This window comes from Haliotis asinina, chromosome 16 (genome assembly GCF_037392515.1).
Source record: "Haliotis asinina isolate JCU_RB_2024 chromosome 16, JCU_Hal_asi_v2, whole genome shotgun sequence".
Classification (NCBI taxonomy): Eukaryota; Metazoa; Mollusca; class Gastropoda; order Lepetellida; family Haliotidae; genus Haliotis; species Haliotis asinina.
Genome location: NC_090295.1, coordinates 21,672,404 through 21,695,814, shown reverse-complemented (window position 1 = coordinate 21,695,814; position 23,411 = coordinate 21,672,404). Strand labels below are relative to the sequence as shown.

The window sequence follows — 23,411 nt, the reverse complement described above, 5'->3', positions numbered from 1 at the left end:
AAAGTACTGACTATATTGCAAGACGTAGTTAAGATAGTAAGACCCAAAATATAAAGACTGTTGACTTTAAGTACTTGAGTCAACTTCACAATGTGAAAAAATATGTAGAATTCTATCAGTACTCAAGAAACATCAACAAAACAATCAACATTTTACAATTAATAATCTATGTCATATTTCAGTCATTGCTTGCAGCATTAATTTTAAAGTTGAAAATTTTTTTCAACTACCAACATTGTTTTCTTATATTTGTCCTTTAAAGCTGCATTCTTGCAATATTCCATGAGTGAGTGAGTTTAGTTTTACTCTGGACTCAGGTACATCAAAGATACAGGGAGGTGGTTGGTAAATTACAAAGCCTTCACCAGACAATCCAGAACATAAATCTACAATATCTTTGTACAACAAGACTGTGACTGTATGACTAGATAGAGATAATGATACAAAAACCGAAAATACCAAATTTTTGGATTGTATTACGGAACACTGAACCGGCAAAATACCATGGTTCTACTGCGGAAAACCATTTCAGGCTTATGGGATACAGACATATTATACAAACAAACTGCAATGAATAGAAGGCATACAAAATGCACTATATATTGCTCATTGTTAATCAGACATTCGTATAACTATTATGTAGTGGTATTCCGATGATCAATTCATAAATAACTGATCGAAAGAAGGATTAAACATAATTATCGACGGGACAAAAACATATTCTTAATTATTCTTTGTTTCAGTGTATCACACATGAACAAAGCAAACTAAACATTAAATTTGATGAATATTCATGAACAAAAAATCCATGTGCATTGTATTCATAGATTAGTATTCATCACTACGTTAAATACTATTGCAACCTGTCGATGAATAAATTTTACATCTGTTGTGGATATAATGAGATATATTGATAAATATGTATTGCATAAATGCACAAATTAAATTAACTGGGGAAAAACACCTACTAAGTTAAAAATAAATGCGTGATTACATTAAAATTTATATATTTCAATTGAAATTCATAATAGTTCATCACAACTTCTCCAGTAATCGATAGTGGATTTGGCTTCCGATTCCTATCAACAGACATACTCGGGTAAGAACTCTTAAAGCAGCATTTAAGCAGAAAACCCAATTTCCCAAAAGATAGAAAGAAAACGTGTATTGACTATGGAAAAAAACCATGAACTGCTCATTTAGGTAGTCAGCAGGGGAGTAAATACACTACAGCTTAAAACATACCCAATTTCCTGGTTTTGAAAATATCAGATGAGTGAGTTTCATGGTGGTGGAAACGTGAACAGATTTCAAAATGCATGCCTTGCATTAGACAAAAAAGCACATGTGGTAAAGGATCAGTTACCCTGCAAGTATTAATATGGATATGGAAAATACAAAATTTCACCCTTCTGATAACAATCATGTTTATATTTATGCATGTGTTTACTTGCATTACAATTGCATTATTCTGCAAAATGAATGGCAGTAAAATTTGATTGACTGGAAAAAACATTGAAAACATGTTACATCAGATCTGAAATCTGAAAAAGCTGTTGCACCACATGTTTTCTACAAAACAATCTTTCATTCAAAATACAATTTCATAAAGCAACACAGTATTCTACTCTGCAAAATGGATTTTGTTTCAAATATGTGAGGCTTGATCAATATCTATCACTTAGTGGATTTCTCTCCATTTTGTTGACTCAGTCGCCATGAAGCACACGCTATCAGAGCATCTTAGACACCATGGCAACACAGTGTCACAGCAGATGTTCCCAAAGAAAGATAATGCTAAGGAAATTTCATATCAACTGTACTTCACAAGATAGAAAATCACATGTCCTTTTGTATTATAGGATATTTGTACACCACGCACATCCATGCAAGGAGCGTGCATGTCCAAGTACATGCTCATGGCGCTGGTATTGCACCCTTGATCATTGGATGTCAATTGCAACAGCAACATTGTTTTATCAATCTCAACTCTCCAGGGATCATACACTCTTGCAGCCAATAGGAGCACCGAGTTACTGTGGCTCTCCCACCCCTATGAGGTACCCATTCACAGCTGGGTGGGCTGGGACATAGTCACAATACTTTGTCCAAGTTTACTTCATGTTACATTATCCGCAACTATCGTCTATAGCACTGAAAACACATGAATTTCACTTAAATTTAACAATGAATTTCACATTAAACAATAAAGTATATCAAATAAAGTGAAATTAAGAATGCGAATAACATCAATTTGAGTCTATTATCATTTGTTACACAACTTTTATTTGAAGTTGAATAAATGTTCAATTATCAAGCAAAAACTATAAAGATTTGTAATCTAAATTTCACTTTATTATATTTACCCTTTTTTTCAAAAAGAAATTCATTAGTATGTTTTCACTGCAAACAGACTATATATATGCGTGCATGCATTTATATCATGGAAGCACATAGATACTTGCTACGTCCTGGAAGATGCATTAATATATTTACTGTCCCTATCATAAACTTAATTGTTGCATCTTCAAGGAAACTACAGTAGAGTACCCTAAAATTTAGTGTTAAGCACCCTTGATATCTGAGCTTAGTATTTGTGGGGCAAGCAGTATCATCAGAGGGAGTTAACTTCAGCTTAGAACTTTCATCAAGACATCAACTTTGATTGTTTAATAATGACAAAGCACAAGGTAAGGCAGGTCAGGTATTTAATCAGGGTGCAGAAAAAGGTCCTCAGAAAAACAGCCCTGGAAAAAAGTCCTAAATCTGCCAAGGAAATAAGCCCTGATTTGAAAATGGAATTTTTGACAAAAGCACTGAGCAGTTAACTGGAAAACGTTTAGTTTAAGAAGTATACATGTAGATTATCTTAACCAAGGGACCAGTAGCAAGTCCTAAATTTGCCAAGGAAATAAGTCCTGTTTTGAAAAAGGAAGTTTTGACAAAAGCACTGAGCAGTTAACTGGAAAACATTTAGTTTAAGAAGTATAGATTATCTGAACTAAGGGCCCAATAGTATAGTGCCAACAATGACACAAGCTTCTAACTTCACTGTGTATTTGAGACAATTTGAGCATCAGCTATGCAGGTTTTCTGTGTCATAGCAAACACTGAGAAAGTTAAATCAGTGTAAATGAGTGTATGAGTGGTTAAGCAGTATGGAAGCCTTTTCAGGACATGCGCTTTTTTATTTTTTTAGTGAATTTTCAAGATGCTTAGTTGAAATTTCAAGATAAATAAATTGCAATTTCAAGATATGTATTAAGTTGAAATTTCAAGAAAAGTATCTAGAAATTTCAGGCTGAGAAGGTGAATTTCAAGATATTAACTTGAAATTTCAACTTACAATGTATCTTGACATTTCAAGAAATAAAAATCACAAAACGCATGGCACCAAAAGGCTCCCATAAAGCAGCCCCATGTTTTAGCTTTTAAACTTTCCTAAATGATATCGTGATCAACAACAAAATGAAGTACACATTTTCTTGATAATAGTGAGCTTCCATGTTAAATGCATAGCCCTACTAAGGTAACCATATTTTGAAAGAAACCCAAATATTTTGAATATAATGCACAGATGAAAAAACTACATCATATTCAGCAATCATCCATGACACTATGACTTACCATCTAAACTATAACTCCTGTTCTCTTTAACTTGAGTTTAAGGTTAGAGTGTAAATTGTCTTTTCAATTGAGATTTCTAATGTGAGCATAACAGAACTTGATTTTGCTGACGTGGCCATATATCTCCAATAAAAATTGCAAATTTCGAAGATCAATCCTGATCATTCAATCCCTGAAATGGGCAAGGTAATTTATTCAGGACCTTGCCATGAAAATGATAAAATCCCCAATTTACTCAGTAACCTGTCCCATCCCTTGCTGTACTGACCAGGTGCTACCATATTGTCTGAAACACAATAAAGTATCATATAGGCAGACACATTCAATCAAGACAGCTCTGCCATTTTCAATGTCTGGGAGGATGATACAGCAATGGCGATAAACTATTTGAACACTGTCGACAGCTGGGTTTGATGAGTGAAATATCTGAACACATTCTACAGAGAAGGCTTGATTATTGATGTTGGTGATGTTTTGATTGGCCAACATGCAATCTTGATCAATATGGTCTTTCATCAATGATTGTGACAGGTTGGATTGCATAGTACATGTATTTACACTGCGTTGGATTCTGGTATATATTGCAAACATTATGAGAACGTAGAACATTTTAAGCATGACAAGTAAAGTGTATTTTCACATTTTCCACGAGCAAGGTTTCAAACTAGTGATGTAAATACAGATCATATTTAGGAAATAATGATTCAGTAGCAAGACCACACAATACAGTACTACCTGCTAACATTGGTTCATAACTGTATCTCTAAAGTACTTAATGTCATATGGATGTGATCTAAATGTTTCAGCATACTGAAAAAATATACATATTATTATACTGGGTTGTTTTTAACAATGAAAATACCTGTGGTCATGCACGAATGCAATTTAGATCCTGAATCATACGATGATACCTTTGGTCTTTGAATGTCATTTAGAAGTGTAAATACATAAGAATGAAGATTTTATGGATATCAACTTCTTTATGAGAGAACACAACGTTTCGGAGTTAATGCTTACTCCTTCATCAGGTGAAGGAGTAAGCATTAACTCCGAAACGTTGTGTTCTCTCATAAAGAAGTTGATATCCATAAAATCTTCATTCTTAGATACCTTTGGTATTTCCATTATGGAACTAGGATCCCATTTATAACAATATCTAAGGTGCACCAGCAACAAAGGCAAGAAGTAAATAATCTCCCATTCCTTGTTAATAATGGAGAGAACTTGATGACCTCCAAATATGAAATATGTCATATTTTGATTGAGGCAAATCATGCTACACTGGAATATAATACAGTCATCGCTTACAATTACACCATTTGCAATACCACAGGGGTGACTGTCTACTTTTGTGAGATTGTGAAGTAGAACAAATACATAGGGAAGTCAACTCAACAATTAGCGAGTGAGTGAGTTTAGTTTTATGCCGAACTCAGCAATAGTCCAGCTATATGACGGCGGTCTGTTGAATAATCGAGTCTAGATTAGACAATCCAGTGATCAACAACATGAGCATCCATCTGCATAATTAGGAACCGATGACACATGTCAACCAAGTTAGTGAGCCTGACCACCCGATCTAGTTGTCACCTCTTACGAAAAGCACTGTCACCTTTTATGGCAAGCACGGGTTGCAGAAGGCCTATTCTACCCCAGACTCATCAACTATGCGGCACCGGAGTAAACACAGTCAATGAGTCATGCTTCACAATGACAGCCTTTGGGATGCAACTAGGGATGACTGAATTTGAAAATGACGACTATAACAAATACAAAGGGATAGTGTGTGCACATTACCAAGCAAATAGATTAGGACAACTGCAATTAGAAGCAGTAAGAATTGTAACAGGTTTACCCAAATATACTCATCATGAACGTCTGTATTATGAAACTGGTTGGGAATCTTTTGCAGAGCGTAGGAGAAAGCAAAAACATTGTCTTTTTTACAAAATACCACATAATATGGCACCATTGTACCTTAATGATTTTGTTCCTGGGAAGGTAGCGTCTAAAAGTAGCTTCCCTTCTGATTAAAGTTTTCATATAATTCGTATTTTCCATCCACAATTAGAATGTGGAATGAATTTCCAGTTGAAGTTTGAAAAAGCGTGTGACTGAATACTTTTAAATCAAATATTGTTGTAACACAAAACGCAGCTCCCAAATACTTTGATTTTGGACCGAGAATCACTAATATCACCCTTACAAAACTATGTTGCATGTGTAGTCAACTGAATTATGAACAATACCGTGCTGGTATAATAGATAATCCAAAATGTTCTTGTGGATATGTTTGTGAAAATTCATATCATTACCTATTTGACAGTCAACTATATACTCAACAGAGATCTACCATGATGATGGCTACTTTACACAGCATTACCAATGTTACTATAAACCCTGAGTTCCTGCTACGTGGCAATGCAGATCTGTCTGATCATGCCAATCAAAACATATTTAAAATTGTTCAACATATAAAGAGATTTTCTTAATTATTGCAATTGCGACAATCTTTCTTATCTTTCTGTTCGTGTCTGTCCGTCTTGTATAATGAATGTACTTAATAGTATGTAAATACTATGGAGAAGGTGTTCTAAGTTGTATAACTTGTACCCAATCCTTTTCTCACAAATAAAATATGTTTCAAACAAAACAAATACAAAGAAGAGACAACTCACCAACTCTTCCTCTCCCCCATCGTTCAGCATCATCTTGGTGAGGAGAAGCCTGGTGTTGGCCATGTTGCTGAGGCTGACGGAAGCAGTGCTATCTGCAAACAAAAAACCACATCATCAACATGATCACAGCTGAAACCATTTACTGACACATCAGCGCACAGTTATACATAGATATTAAGCTCAACAAAACGCTCCAGCAATTATTAATCATCAATTTGATCATTTACGCATCAGTGTTCCAATAAATGATATAACTGAGTGAGTGAGTGGGTTTATTTTCAGTTTTTAAATAAGAGGCAGAAGGTACATTTGATCATTTCACAGTTGACTGTAAAATGCTGACATGTGCTGTTGGTTTCTTGACCAATTAAATATAAGCGCTATGTCACCCATGCAATTTATGAGATATTACTGTGGAAACAATCAGAAACTGATCAGTGTTCAATACACAAGTGATATTGGTATTTGCTTTGTGAATGGCACAAGGCTGTTGACAAAACAAAGGATACTTCTACAAAGCTGGGAGTGCAACTTACCACAAGCCTGATACATTTTGTGTCTCATTTAATGATAAAATGACACATATCACATCGATGTCAGAATAATATTTTCACAAAGACATGAAATGAAAAGTGTTTGAAATTAAATTTAATAATAAAGTCACTCACATGATGGTCACATTGTCTTGGCTTAAAGAATTCCTTTATAAATGTTCGTGAAAATTAGTATCCTCTGTATCGTCAGGTCACTCAACTTTATTATGTGTCACCGCAAATGGCCACATACTTCAGTGCAATGAGTTTCCCTTTATTGATTCTACTCAACAAAAACAGTCACTGCCTCTGGTACTCCGCAGCAAATATATGAACATACTGAATTACATCTCCCTTACCTACACATGAACTAAAGCTCAGAACAGCAATAATGTAGTTCCTTCATGACACTGGGTACAGACACAGAATGACTTTTTTGACGAACGTATGACAAGTGGGTTACATTGTTACTATTTCCTCATTTTGTGACATAGAACTCATTACTGACAAATAAATAACATGATAATGGCATTGATGCCTGTATCACCAATTTTTCCACAAGCATGTCACAATATAATTAATGAGAAGCTCATATGACTGACATAAGAACAAACTGAATCCATGCACATCATGATTGAGTAAGCTGATTCCATGCAGCTTTGAATTGTAGATCTATCACAATAAGTCAGCTTGTTATGATGGGCGGTGGGCCAGCAGAATGGTTAAAGAGTTCTCACCTTGCGGAAAACACGGGTTTGATACCCAGAAATGGGCTTCACGCATTGCACCCACATCTTCAGTGTGACAAATCCTTTAACCACTAGGCTACCCTATGGTCCCTAGTCATTGAAAAATAAGAAGGTAAATATATGTGTTAAACCCCAGCCATCCAATGCATTTTACATAAAAAAATGAAGCCTGTGTTGATGTTATATGACACCATACACTCTGATATGTCTCTTTTTGTCAAGTTTAATACAGCATTATCGTACTGGTAACAGATGTAAAGCCCTATCATATTCTCAAATATGCATATAGCCCACTATGAACACCATGTATATTCCCAGTTCATCCAGCTGAAAATGAGTACCATGTGAGGCTGCATGTGTTGAATATTCCCCAGGGAGTTGAGGTGATTAAAAGACTGCCAGGACAAAAAGACATCCGTTGATCAAGGGAACACTCAATAGCCTTGAGCATGAACTATATGGGTGGATATGTGTGCTATATAAATATTCCATCATCATCATTGTCATCGTCATCACCCCGACCCCCCCCCCCATCACCATATGTGTGCTATATAAATATCCCATCATCAATATTGTCATCACCATCATCATCATCACATCACCCCGACCACCACCACCATAATTGTGTGCTATATAAATATTCCATCATCAATATTGTCATCACCATCATCATCATCACATCACCTTGACCACCACCATCACCATAATTGTGTGCTATATAAATATTCCATCATCAATATTGTCATCACCATCATCATCATCACATCACCCCGACCACCACCATCACCATATGTGTGCTATATAAATATTCCATCATCAATATTGTCATCACCATCATCATCATCATCACATCACCTCGACCACCACCATCACCATATGTGTGCTATATAAATATTCCATCATCAATATTGTCATCACCATCATCATCATCATCACATCACCTCGACCACCACCATCACCATATGTGTGCTATATAAATATTCCATCATCAATATTGTCATCACCATCATCATCATCACATCACCCCGACCACCACCATCACCATATGTGTGCTATATAAATATTCCATCATCAATATTGTCATCACCATCATCATCATCATCACATCACCTCGACCACCACCATCACCATATGTGTGCTATATAAATATTCCATCATCAATATTGTCATCACCATCATCATCATCATCACATCACCTCGACCACCACCATCACCATATGTGTGCTATATAAATATTCCATCATCAATATTGTCATCACCATCATCATCATCATCACATCACCTCGACCACCACCATCACCATATGTGTGCTATATAAATATTCCATCATCAATATTGTCATCACCATCATCATCATCACATCACCCCGACCACCACCATCACCATATGTGTGCTATATAAATATTCCATCATCAATATTGTCATCACCATCATCATCATCATCACATCACCTCGACCACCACCATCACCATATGTGTGCTATATAAATATTCCATCATCAATATTGTCATCACCATCATCATCATCATCACATCACCTCGACCACCACCATCACCATATGTGTGCTATATAAATATTCCATCATCAATATTGTCATCACCATCATCATCATCACATCACCCCGACCACCACCATCACCATCATATGTGTGCTATATAAATATTCCATCAATATTGTCATCACCATCATCATCATCACATCACCATATGTGTGCCATATAAACATTCCATCATCATTGTTGTCGTCATCATCGTCATCACCATCACCACCATCATCATCATCATCTAGCTTCAATAAAATCCTCTGGTGTAAACATAATTATGATTGGTACTACTGGCACGGTGCCAAATGTTTTTCATATGTTTTGCAATATATATTTTCTGAGATCCAGAGTAAGGGAAAAACATGTACGTACATGATCAAGTTTTGTCATCATTCTGAGATTTGAACTAAACTCTTAGCAGACTTTCATTCACATCTGATGCTTCCCATTGTAATTCACTGACAAAATGACAAACTTCAAATGCTATGAATTGTATAAAAAAAGAAAGACGCCATAACTATCCAAAATATTTTAGATAAAACCATGTCATTAGTTCTAGGAGCCTTAATTGAATAAGCGAGTGTGTATAGTTTCAGCAATATTACGAAAGTTAATCACATTGAGGGACTCCAGAAATGGGCTTCACATTGAATTATCCAAGCAGGGAATCGAATCCAGGTCCATGAGCATTTTCTCTTCCCCATTTCGCCTACTTTAGACATGGAAAATAGTCTCTGCATGTTGAACCAGTGATACTTACTGTCAAACACTTTAGCTCCTTATATATGGCAATGCATATGGCAGTTATGGCAGTACATTTTCCAGTACACTGTCGTAATGATATCAATGGTTCAATATGGTCATAGAAAAACAGTTATAATTACATTTCTAAGAATCTAGAATTACTTGACACTTTGACTCTGAATAAACATAATTTTGACAAAAAAAATAATTTAGTTGAAAAGTAACCCCATTCACATTGACGGAGATTCAAAGGTAGTCTCACAATTTTTCCCCTTCTGCCAAGTACCTTTTCACTCACATTTCAGTAATAAAGCCATAATTGAAGCAAGTCTTTATTTTGTGTTTAAAATCTCCCACCTAAGTGGTGTTTCTTTTCAATTCAAAAACGAACTGTTTGTATCTAAATAGTAATATAGTCTGCTTATCTGGTGCTCTTATACATTACATTGCCAGGTTTTCATGATACTACCTACATTACTATTCCCGGTCATAGGACAATACCATACTTTCCGATACTCTATCAACTCCCTGGGGATCATAATGAACTAACCACTCATACTGAGAGCACATCCTCACATGTAACAGCTGGGTGAACTGAGACAATACAGATCTAAGTATCTTGTTTAAGGATACTACACAAATGTGCCCATCTCAAAACCCCAACCCAGGTGCCTCCACTGGGGATCGAACCAAGACTTTCAGTGTGACAGGCAGACACACTACCAGTGCACTACAGCATGCACATTCAGAGACTATGCATAAGTCTAATTCAGAACCTGATCCTGAGGAACATCTTGATTTGCTTCATTTAGGTCTTTGCAAAGCAGAAAGGATCAATAGATGGGCCAATATACTCTTCAGCTACTGCAAAACAGACAATAACTGATTGCTTTTCCAAACATTATGACATCATAATGTTTAGTGTGACCACACTGACCTTGCAACGGATCTGCATGGTCTAAAAGAATCCAAGAGAATTCAAAACATTTCCACGGAATTCAAGAAAAATGAAAATAGCAAATAGAAACAGGCATCATGATAACTTCTGTATGATATATCTAGCAAATTTTGTTGAAAGATAAGAACTGTTTCTAAGTTGTGCTCGGAAATAAAATGATTCCAGATTGACTGATGGACAACTATATCAATAGTGTATATTGAACTAGTTCAGAAACAAATCTTTACAAGTGGACATGGGGGTGAAGGTCAGTAATGTCCACAGCCATTTTGCTAGCATCACTCTTAATCTGACTTTCAATCTGTTACTCTTATCTCCACACCAGATAATCATGGCAAGTGATATCAAGGTCATGGTCATTACGTTATTACATTCAGACAGCTCAGCTGTACCCAAGAACTGACATCCTAATCATTTAAATAATATTATTTCATACCTGGATGTGAGTTAATCCAGTTTATCAGTACAACAGATCTTCCATCTCAAATGAGTGACGATAAATTGATATCATCATTCTGCAGAATGGTTATATCACATGTCCTGAACAGAAACAGCTGTGACAGTTTTCAAGTGTACGAAGAAATTTTTTAACATTTGGTTAGCATAAATGACAAAGCAATTAGCTTTATTTATTTATTTATTTATTTATTTATTTATTTATTTATTTATTTATTTATTTATTTATTTATTTATTTATCTAGACACAAATCCATTGAACATAAACATGTTACTTAGTTTTGCTTGAGTACATTCTATTTTGTTTTCAGATATATATGAGTGAATAATGGTTAAGAACACTCTGTTAATAATGAAAATAACTGATTTCTTCAAACTTCAGGTGCTCAGAGGTACTTAAAAGTTTCTGATCAGTATATCAAATTTGGAATAAGAGTTGACTGAAGAGAAAAGAAAAGTTTTCAAAAGACTGCGTCTGCACTCTTGATCTGTCATGGCAGCTATTCCACAAAGTGAGAGCCTTGACAGAGAATGCTTTATCACCCATTTAGCTGTTTGTGTGATAGATTGTTGGTTTGTTTTCTGCTGAAAGTAGGGACTGTCTCGGACAGTACTTGTGAAGTAGGGACATTAAAGACAATGGTGTTGTGTGAGGACAGGTAGTTATGTACGAGTAACAGTTTTGTTTGAAATCATGGATAAATTCCTGTTTAGATGAAAGATTTCGATTTAAGGGAGTGAGAGAGTTTGTTTTTCTGTTGCTGTTAGCAATACTCCAGGCATATCAACATTAGTGTGGACACCAGAAATGGGCACTTTGTACGCATGTGAAGGATCAAACCTGTGTCTTTAGCATGACATGCATTTGGTTGTACTGCAGATGCACTTATATGTCGAAAAAATGTTTTAAATATATTGTTTAAGCATTCAAGCATGTCTTTGGAAATAGTTTGCACATGAATGTTTTTGATGAAAGGGCGTGGGGAATTGTTGTGGAGTGGGCATGGGGAGTTAATTGTTGTGTAGTGGGCATGGGAAGTTGATGTGGAGTGGGGATGGGGAGTTGTTGTGGAGTGGCCATGTGGAGTTATTGTGGAGTAGGCATGGGAGCTGTTGTGGAGTGGGAATGGGGAGTTGTTGTGAAGTGGGCATGGGGAGTTGTTGTGGAGTAGGCACGGGAGCTGTTGTGGAGGAGGCATTGGGAGCTGTTGTGGAGAAGGCATAGGGAGCTGTTGAGGAGTAGGCATGGGAGCTTTTGTGGAGTAGGCATGGGAGCTGTTGTGGAGTGGGCATGGGCAGTTGTGGAGTGGGCATGGGGAGCTGTGGAGTGGGCATGTGGATTGTTGGAAAGTGGTCCTTTTTCCATTCTGTCCACCAGGCAAGGTAACTACAAACACCATCATTTACAATCCCTATCAGGACAACTGGAATAAGGATGTACATCATTTATCTTCAGCCAATGATTGGGTCTGATAAAACCCAGGTCAATGACATTGCCTTGTGACTATCAGTAGTTATTCAGCGTATGTCAGAGGACGTCATCATCAGTGTTATCGGTGCTGTCTGCTGAATCACAGGAACACTGACAACATCATCATTGTTATCTACCGGGTCTACAAAACAACATGAGGACATGTGGAGGTTTAAAACCAGTGCAGTAAATTAAGATGATATATCATAGAATTCTTGAGCTTTTGTAACAATACAGAATATTCCTCAAACATATTCCACTTATTAACAATAAGAAACATAATTTTTAAAGCTTAATTTGATGCAGACAACATCAATCGACTGATTATTGGATAAATCACTCTAGCACTAGACACCATCTTCAGAAACAGCCTAGTGTAAACTAAATCATCTTGACACTGACCTGGGATCTTCATGTATGCTATAACTGAAGTATCTCTAATCCTCTTCAGGCCTACAGTCGGAGTGAACATTGCCTTCTAACAATTTTAGCAACATTCCAAAAGGAATGCACACTATCAGTTTCCCCAGTTCACAGTTAAGTGCATATTGCATGCTAAGTTTCTCTTCTTCAAGATCAAACAGAACATCAGAGACCAATTTTTTACAGAAATGGCATACCAAATCTTCTTTCTACCGTATCCTTCAAAACAATATTGAATTTGAGAGACATCATTCTGCCAAAACATATCTACTTCCCAATTTTAAGATTCAGAACAAATATATATATATACCTCCCTATAGAAGCTGGTCATTGGGCAAATGTTTCTACAGAATATTGTTTGTGTACCTTATGTAACTCCCATGCAGTGGGAGAAGAAATCCACTCTTTATTCAAATGCGACGCTTTATTACTGTATAGACAAAATATTTACCTTGTTACCTGAATTCAATAGCCTTTTAGAAAATTGTCAAACAGTTCATGTCCAAACAGTCTTAATAATCTTACTATGTACATTAATGTGATATTTAAGTCTACAAAGACACATTAATGTTTGGTTCTTTTTCGCTTGTATCAGCCATCTTGACAAGTATATGTTATTATAATAGTTACATACTGTATTCTCACGTATCGTCATTCGTGGTGTTTTGAGCAATAAATGGAATAGAAATGAATTGCAGGCTAGTGTAGAATACTTTGTTTGCATTGTAAAAAGCTGAGAATGGTAAAGTGTAGTTTAGGGTGTTACACGGGAAAGCAATTTCTTTTGCACTGACAGTGGGCATCAGGGCATTGTCATGATCGTAAAAACTTGTTTTGCAGATTAAGATAAAAAATGCAGCAGAGAGGGTTCAGGTAATCCTCTCACAGTCACGGACCTCACCCCTTCTACACCCAGCCCATACAGCTAATGGGACTTCCCCATGGAAATGCTTCCCAGTCAAACCCATCAAGAACTTTCCAGAGAATATGTAGACAACACAACACTGCAGTCCTCTGCATTACCCAGAGTGTCAGAAGGGCTGTGCTCCCTGTGGGGAACCCCACCACTCTCATGATCTGCGCCAACAGATCAGAAAGTACCAAACCAAAGGCACCAAGAACAACAGGAAGTCCAGCGTTGACATGCGAGACATTTTAAAGGTAGCACAGTTAGAATGCTTTCCTGAATCTTACCAATCACATTGCTGTCAAAAGGGGCAGAAAGTTCAATGATATAAATACATTCAATGGCTTTATCAAAAAGGTCAAGATCAAGTTTGTTGGCTGGAATTCATCTCAGGATGTATATGGGCCTATTCCAAAAAATGTATGAACAGACAGTTTCCATGACGCCCTCTACATATTCTGGGTCTTGCCATGGAAGGACCAACGTCAGACATCCACTGTTGGACAGTCTCATTAAATCCATTACTCTATCTAAATTTTATACTTACAGTACATTTTGATGTAAAATCCTCATTGATGATTATGAAACACAAAATTTTCTCAGTGTTTGCCCTAGACATGAAAATGTAGGAGTCATCATGACTACCAAAAGTCATGAAAGGGAGTCATGGACATGTGTTTGGGAGTCACTTCAGCATGGGTGACTTTCACTTTCATCCAGGCATCAACAAAAACAAGGTAAAGCAGGTCAGATATCTGATCAGCACTGAGCAGTTAAGTGGCAAAGAATAAACTATATAGTTTTAAACAGCAAACTACACGCTTAGATTATAATACATACACTTAGGGCAAAGAAGCATTGCATCAACGATGACATAAGCTTTTAAATTTACCGTGCATATGAGATAATTTGTGCGTCAAATATGCAGGTTTTCTGTGTCAGGGCAAACACTGTCTTCTGTATCACTTTTCAGACCTGACGACTTCATCCAAGCAAAGAATTCAACAGGGGTCTTCGTCTCCTCAACTTGCTGCAGGTAAACTCTGAGCCATAGCCATTCAGATAGCCTTTCCTTGAAAAAATGAGTCTGTGCTGACTTGATGTACCTCTTCACTTGGTTGCCACTGCCACTGTATCGTCTAACAGTACAATTAATATTGTAACTGACAGAAACATGGAAGAGGCAAACCAGTGGTATGGAACTATGCTCACAATATTCATTCCCTTTTAGACAGGTCTTAATTGACATCCGCTTGATCAGAGATCACAATAACCCTCCCACCTGGCTATTCACCATGGTCAGGGAGTAGAAGCATGTGGTTACACATGGTTTCAGATCAGTCAAATACTTCAACTGCAGACTGTTTGTCATTCACTCTGTATTGAAGATTTCCTTTTGACGTAGGTCATGACTTGAGGTGATAAAATCATGACAATGACCTACCAGATCTCATTTATCAAAAGTCATCTATCCAAGCTCTTGGGGTTAAGAATATTTGCTGATCCTTTGAAATAACATAGAACCTGCTATTTGAAAAGTGTGACCAACAGTACAGATGAACAAGCCACCAGTATGTTGCTTGAAGGGTTCATCCAATGAAATGTCCGTGAGTTGAGTTGTTGAAGTCTGAATAGCCCATATATATTGAATACAAAATATTGCATCTGCACATTAGTGAGTTGACAAAGAAATAGAACGTAGCTACTTTTCTGTTTGTTTGAACCTAAACAACAGTTTTCTCCCCACAGTTAGTTATTTTTAAAACCCAACAATGACCCATGGTGTCACTCACTGTCATGGCAAGTGGGGAAGTACATGTCAAATATTTTAGCCATATCGGACAAGAACAATCAATAATTACTAGTATACTAGTGATCAGAGTAAATAAGAAATTAAAACCCTGTTGGTGAAAGAACAGTAAAACTACTACTGTATCACAGATATCCATTTAAAACTAGTAATCAAAACCATTTAACATTTTGTCACAGAGGGACTGTTCCATCAGGGTTTGATTTATAGACTTTAGTGGGAAGGGTTCTTTTTGCTTGTTAAATGCCAAATTCATCAACATTCCAACTATATGGCAACAGTCTGTAAATAACCAAGTCTGACAATACAGTGATCAACATCAAGAGCATCGATCTACGCAACTGAGTTTCTTAGTGAGAAGTGTTGACCAGATTTTGCACTCTCATCCTGGATGGAATTGAAATGGTCCTATAGTCAAATGGACCTTCCTTAGAGTAAGTTTGGGTTTATACAAAAAGACAAGTTGAACAGTCTTTTTAAACAGAGTGAGTACGTTGTGTGTGACACGACAGAATTTCAAACAAGACCACACAGTCATAAATATCACCCACATTACCTCCAATTTCAGTCTAAGTCACACTTGTTGCCATGGAAACACCAAAAATATTTTATTCAGAATTCCAAAACTATCAAAAGCACCAGGACACCACTAGACAAATCTATGTGCCAAGTTTGGTGAAGAAATATTGAACGTTTTTAGAGTTCTGCTCCGGAAAAGATATATGTGCACGGACAGGGTGCATTTTAATACACCCCCCACCCCCAATGACAACAATGTCAGCTTAACATGGGAGAAAAGCCTAAGTGATGTTGGTTTGACAAATTTAGTACTTTAAAAACATAAGCATAGGGTATTGTGCAGACAAACCTTGGGTCATAATCAAGGCGAACTGGGATTCAAACTCATGATCTAAGGTTTCTGTTGTGCCCAAGGGATGCAGCTCGCCAGAACAAATTGCAGTGCTACTAACGACTGGGAACACCATGCCCCTTACAACTTTCAAAACAAGGGTCATGTTACCAACAGCTAATTCATCAGTCAGATTGCACAGTTTGAGCACATCTTCATTCAGGAATGAACCAGTCATCTGAGTAAAACCCAAATTCCCTGATTACAACTATCTTTCGTCAGTATATTTCACATATCCAGTTTTTCAAAAATATCCCAGCTATATGGCAGCGGTCTGTAAATAATCGAGTGGCAGTCAATAAGATAAAAAGCGACTTCTGTTGAGCTGAACAGTGACAATCGATATGATGAATAGCACACCCTGCTGAGATGAAGAGTGACAAGATGAACAGTGACTATCAATAAAATGTATTGTGACACAGCTTTATGGCAGCAGTCTGTAAATAATCAAGTCTGGACCAGACAATCCAGTGACCAACGACATGAGCATCGATCTGTGCAATTGGGAACCGATGACATGTGTCAACCAAGTCAGCGAGCCTGAGCACCAGATCCCGTTAGTCGCCTCTTACGACAAGCATAGTCGCCTTTTATGGCAAGCATGGGTTGCTGAAGGCCTATTCTACCCCAGAACCTTCACAGGTCAGATATGAAATGAAGATTATCTGCAGTTTGAAACCATAAGTGGAAATAATCTAGTAGCAAGATAGAAGTAAGATACCATTATTTGATTGCCCAAAATGAAAACCGACTTGTAAAAGCCATCAGGCGATGAGATTTTTTACCCCTGATATCATAAATAGAAAAACAAGATGCTCTGATATGTTGTGCAAGTGTATTGTGACACCATACAACACAGGTTGCAGTACCTCTGCAATCACTATGAAATCAGATAGTCTCTTCATGATACCACTCTGCAAATGTTTTCCACTCAGCAAGTAGTCTACTATAGTCTTGGAATGAGTGAGCTCTGTCCTCAGACATGCACAACTGATTTCTGTGCCCAGTAAACGATTGCTATCTGTGTGATGAGTTTCACACAAGAAATAGGTCATAATATATCCTATAAATGGAATGAATCTGTAATTTCAAATCCAACAAGGAAATCTGTTTGATGTTATATACCTCATGATCTTTTTGTACATTTCACAACACGTTTCAGAGAACATCAAAGATGGCCTTCTTTTCAGTTGTCTTGTGGTGTATATTTTCATCCGTATTGATGATAATTACAAATGTGGTAGCCAGAAGACGTCTCTTTAGTTCATGAACAATCAAACCATAACTTCCACAGATAAGCCTACCCTTTTACCTAACACCAAATGTGATTGGTCTAGAGAATGCTTTCAGCCAATGAACAATGTTGTTCTTTTCTGATAGTATATAACAATCACACATTGATTCTTAAATTACATTATTTAAACACCTTATCTCAGTTTCCTATTTTAGATACAGGGCTGGTTACATGTTAACAGGACCAGCAACATTTTTAGGTATCAGCCCTGTGGGCTTGCTGGGTATTTTAGGAGTTTCATACGCTGACAATTATGATAAAAATGAATGTTACTAGGTTTTCCTTTGACATGGTCAGCACTTCTACAGTCATTCCTATAAGTAAAAATACAGACTGAAACAACTAGAGGTCGATAGCATAAGCAAATCTAAGGGACACAACTCTGCACAGCGAGAAGACCAGTGGCGTGTGAAGACTGGTTTAAAAGGATTTTAGGGACATCATCACACTCATAGTAAACAAGTGGTGTTTACAACTGACATTTCAGGACACTTGTTTACAGCTGGAATCATATCTGTCCATTCCATCAAACAGAAAATGTTGTTTGTAGAGACCTGTATGTGGATCACATGATTCAGTAGCCTTTCCATAATATGAAGATACTGTAAATCAACAAACTAATGCGTGTGTTAAATAATGTGAGTGCAAACCTCAAAACGAAAATGAGTGCGTTTATTAATGCAAGGAGGCAAATCAGGACATGGCTGACCAGAAATACTTCACTCACTAATGACGACACATATCAATCTGGGCAATATAATTAATCCACCTGAACACATGGGCGTTTGGAACAGATTTAAAATGCGACTCATTCTTAAGTGAATGGCAATTAGCAGGTCTGCTGGGCGTGATCTGGTGAGTTCAAACAATGTTTGATTATATAGCTGCAGAGTTCACACCATCAGCTTGATCCTAAAACTAAACTCATTCATTGAAACTGATGATGCTGATACTCAGTGGCACAGCGTTCATTCAAAGTGTTTACAGTAAAGAGTGGAAAACAAGTGTTGGGTGTGGCCCAACCGATGATCATGTCCCATTAGTCATACTCCCGTTAGTCTTAAGCGCACTAGTTATACAGCAATTGAGGGATTAATAAAAACAACAACAGGCATGTACCCTTTGTGCAAAATGGACTAGCCCAGCAAAAGCCTGCAAATCGGAGAGCTTGAGGTTAATCTCAAACATTGAGAATGCCATAGTTTTTGGTAATGTCAAACAAGGAAGAGAGCGAGGTTATCATCATGATCATGGAAAGGAAAACAGGCTTGTCCGATTGTGGGACCAACTAGAGGCTGTATTTGTGTTTCTTGGCTAATTCCATTTTATTACAAAAGTATTACATAGGCAGTTGTTGGTGCAGTCAACCATACCATATGTTGTTTTAACCCACATGACTAGTGGGACATATGACTAATGGGAAGACACCCTCACCATTTGTATAATTAAACAATAAGAGGACACTTTATATATAGGGAACAACTGCCACTTGTCATCTACATTATGTTGTAAATGGTTTTGTTTAAAATTCAGGGAAGTTTAAAGCCCCTTCATTTATATTTTTTTGCTACAGTGATTTATTTATTATTACTCCATTGTTATATTATTTACTTAAAGCCCCACCTACCCCATCAATGACACTGGCACTGTTAAAATCAATGTAAAACCTCTCATTCATTCATACATTCTGTCAGATATCACAAGATGGCAAACATTCAGGTACATGTTAGCATCATACCAAATGGTCGTTGTGGCCAGAGTTTGGTTTAGAGAGGTCATAAGTTCAGAGTTAAGACAAGGAAAGGATGTTGTCACCCACTTAGTGTGTTTGCAAAATTGTACTTGAATGTGTATTTGTACATATAAAGTTAAAGAAGAAATGAAAAGCATGTTGAATATGTGAAAATGTAACAGTTTTACAGTGCTTGTACATTACTGATGTTACAAATATCAGAGGTAGTGCTTGTACATTACTGATGTTACAAATATATGAGGTAGTGCTTGTATATTATATCAAAATGTGTCATGTGAATGTGAAATGGAATAAAATATTGAAATGAACTGTCTTTAAGTAAACTGTTTTAATCCTCTGCTAATCCTTAATTAATCTCCCCATTGTTGAATTGTTCACTTAAATTAATTAAACACAGAAACTGACAAAGTGGGAGAAAATCGACAAAAACATTAAAAACAACAAGTTATATATTTTAAGTAATCCCTGCGGAAGTGTCAATTGTTAAGATCAATAGCCCAAGCCTACGTCCTGCAGCTGTACTCTGAACAGCATACACCATGACACAAAAATCTGAAAATAACTTATTAAGTAAATGTTTACCTGTAAGGTGATTCATATTTGTCACTGTAGCAACGAAATCGCATGCTGGACAAACGGTCTAGAAAGGCATGATTTGGGTCCGTCTCTATCACAGAAATAATCAAACTTGCCAACTGAACAGTTCTGCTGTGGGACACGATTCGATCTGACACTTCCCGTGTTGTGGACATTCAATCACAGTTGTCGCTCCTAGCCCGTCGTTGCCTTCCCGAAGAAAAATGATTTTGCAGTGTACAAATCAATATATGTGTTATTTTCATTAGAAAATTCTCGATTACTAAAATACAATTACACAACGTTTATTTGTAGTGAATCATTTTTTTCTGGAAGAATACTAACAAGAATATTAATCTCTTTTCCGAGGGCGGAGATGCGGTTACAATAACAGCCAAGAACGGTAACTCTAATACTTTATAAAGGGCCATAACTACGGAAGGTCCCATTACTGACAGTTTGATCAGATAAATTGTTTTCGAATTCCCTTTCAGAACGAACACATGGTTCAGTAAAAATTATCAAAATAATTACACGTCGGAAACACAGCAACATGTAATGTGACACTATAGATGCTTTTGAGACATTTGGAAAGCAAGCGTGAGTTTACAAGCGTTTATAAATCCAGAATTATATGATAGGGCCTACCCCATAGGCAGACCACACAATAGGCTATTACATGACCTCTAGTTACACATTATTAGTTAGTAGTCTGTTTTTATTCACATGAAGAAAATAATGATTTTATTGGTGGAAATAATTTTGGATCAAAGGAACCGCTGGGATTTAAAACTGGAGGCCAGAGTTTCTGGCCATGATATTATATAGCTTTTAATTTAAAAAAAAGGCACGAGAAGACGTGTTAAAATTGATGTTCAACAACAAACTCTGGCTTTGTAAGTAACAGGCGATAGTCGACTAGATGACTTGGCTGTCGCATGTCATCGTATCCCAGTAGCACAGATCGATGTTCGTACTCCCAGATTCCTCCTGAGAGATGGATGACGGAATCGGGAGGTTAGGCTCGCCGACTTGTCTGGTGATGCACGTCATCCTATCCCACATGCGTATCACGGCTTGTTGAGACGTAGAAACACACAGGCACGGTTTAAGGGCCGCACACAAGTGCACACACACTCACTTACGCGCACACGAACGGACACACACAGCACAAGGACCGAGTCAGTCAGTTTCATTAACAACTTTGAGCGAAATACCAACTTACCCCAAAAACCTGACTACGAAAGACTACAATAAGAACGAAAATGATATTCCTTTTAAAGGCATTGTTTCTGAGATATTAATTGGCGTGTCGTATGCGTGGATGGTTCTACACAGCCATCTGCTCACTAGTCTCGATTGCAGCTTGCTGTATGACACACTTCTCCTGGTCTAAACAAATGGAAACGCTAATATTGTGTTGTCAGCTGGCTGGCCTCAACAAGTGCCTGTGCAATGTATTGATCCCACAAGAAGCAACTGAGTTTTTGAAAAAAAATGTATTTTTAGCCAATGATTACAGAAAAAAGCATGTTTAGAGAATAATTGTCTTCTGTATTCAAAAAAATTATTTGAAATCGCCACATGGCCCGAATTAAGGCATTAAAGAGTTACTATTTTGTAAAGCCTTTAAAACTGATATGCATATAGATTGTTCGTGTTGTGTCGGTGGGGTTGCCTCGTGGTTGAAGTGTTCCCTGGTCACACCAAAGACCCAGATCCGATTCCCCACATAAGCTCAAAGCGTGCACTCCATTTGTGGCGTCCCCTGCTGTGATATTGCTGGAATGTTGCTAAAAGCAGAGTGAAATTCTAACTCACTCCTTCGGTAAACTGAGGACACTGGGTCCCGAAAACCGAGAGTGGGTTATATTTTACGCCGTCTTTGGCAATATCACACCAATGTGACGGTGGGTGACACCAGGAATGGGCTTCACACATTGTGGGGAATCGAACGCTTTAACTACTATAAGCTTCCGCCTTGAAAACGAGAGATTCGCGCAGTTCAAGTCTCAAATGTTCCATTAAGTAAATCGAATACTCCTTTCACAAAATTAAGTGAATCAAAGAGAGCTGATAAACAAACACACAATCCTGATACGGATCAACCGGACCGATCACCCGTGAAGATCCGGTTTCGAACTGATCTTCAACAACTCGATCATGCGTTTCGTCAGAAGCGATTAAAGGGATTGGAGGTTAGACTGGCTGGCTTGGTTGATGCACTTCATCTTTTCATAATTGCGTAGATCAAGGCTTATCATGTCAGTGACTGGATTGTCTGCACTCGACTTAATTATTTACAGAAATCCGTACTATAGCTGGAATATTACAGAGAGCGATGTCCAAAAACAAACAAACAAAATACCCAGTCTGTGTGTCAATGTTTGTGTTTGTAGTACAGTATCCATACTCAGTGTTCATTCTTTGTTGTAAATCTTCATTACTGGAAAATCGATGCTCGTGCTGTTGATCACTGGATTGTTTGGTCCAGACTCGAGTATTTACAGACCGACGTCATATAGCTGGAATAGTGCTAAGGGTGGCGTAAAACTACATTCACTCACTCACTCATTACTGGAGAAAATAAAGACGTTTATTATCCATACAGTGACACATAACCGAGTACATAAATATCATATGCTGCAAACGTGTAATAAACCCTAAAACGAATTTCATTGGTCAGTTATCCGACCATGACCTCCGTGACCCCATTGGAATGTATAACATTTGTAACTTTGCACAAATGTACTACAAATTTAGTACGGATGTTCAATCTAGCTACTACAAGAACAAACTGATGAAATGCTATGAAATACAACACCTTACAAACAAACACATTTTCACACACCGCGTTTATTGATATGAGATTTCAAGAAAAATACAAACGTCATGTGTATACATTAATTATATATTCACATTTGATAAGTTGACACAATCGCACAAGTCAACAGTCTCGTTCAGATAAATGATCAGATA

General features: G+C 37.2%; 1 protein-coding gene across 3 annotated transcripts in view; it reads right to left on the bottom strand.

Annotated features, from left to right (window-relative positions):
- LOC137268250 (polyamine-transporting ATPase 13A3-like) overlaps positions 1-20,582 on the bottom strand; it is a 71,341-nt gene extending 50,759 nt beyond the window's left edge. For all 3 annotated transcript variants that reach the window (XM_067802789.1, XM_067802787.1, XM_067802788.1), the window contains exons 1-2: positions 20,439-20,582; positions 6,306-6,397 (exon numbers count right to left, since the gene is read on the bottom strand). In XM_067802789.1, the coding sequence (XP_067658890.1) occupies positions 6,306-6,397; positions 20,439-20,454 (108 nt within the window). In that variant the 5' untranslated portion in view covers positions 20,455-20,582. The remainder of the gene's footprint in view (positions 1-6,305; positions 6,398-20,438) is intronic.
- Between the last annotated feature and the right edge of the window lie 2,829 nt (positions 20,583-23,411).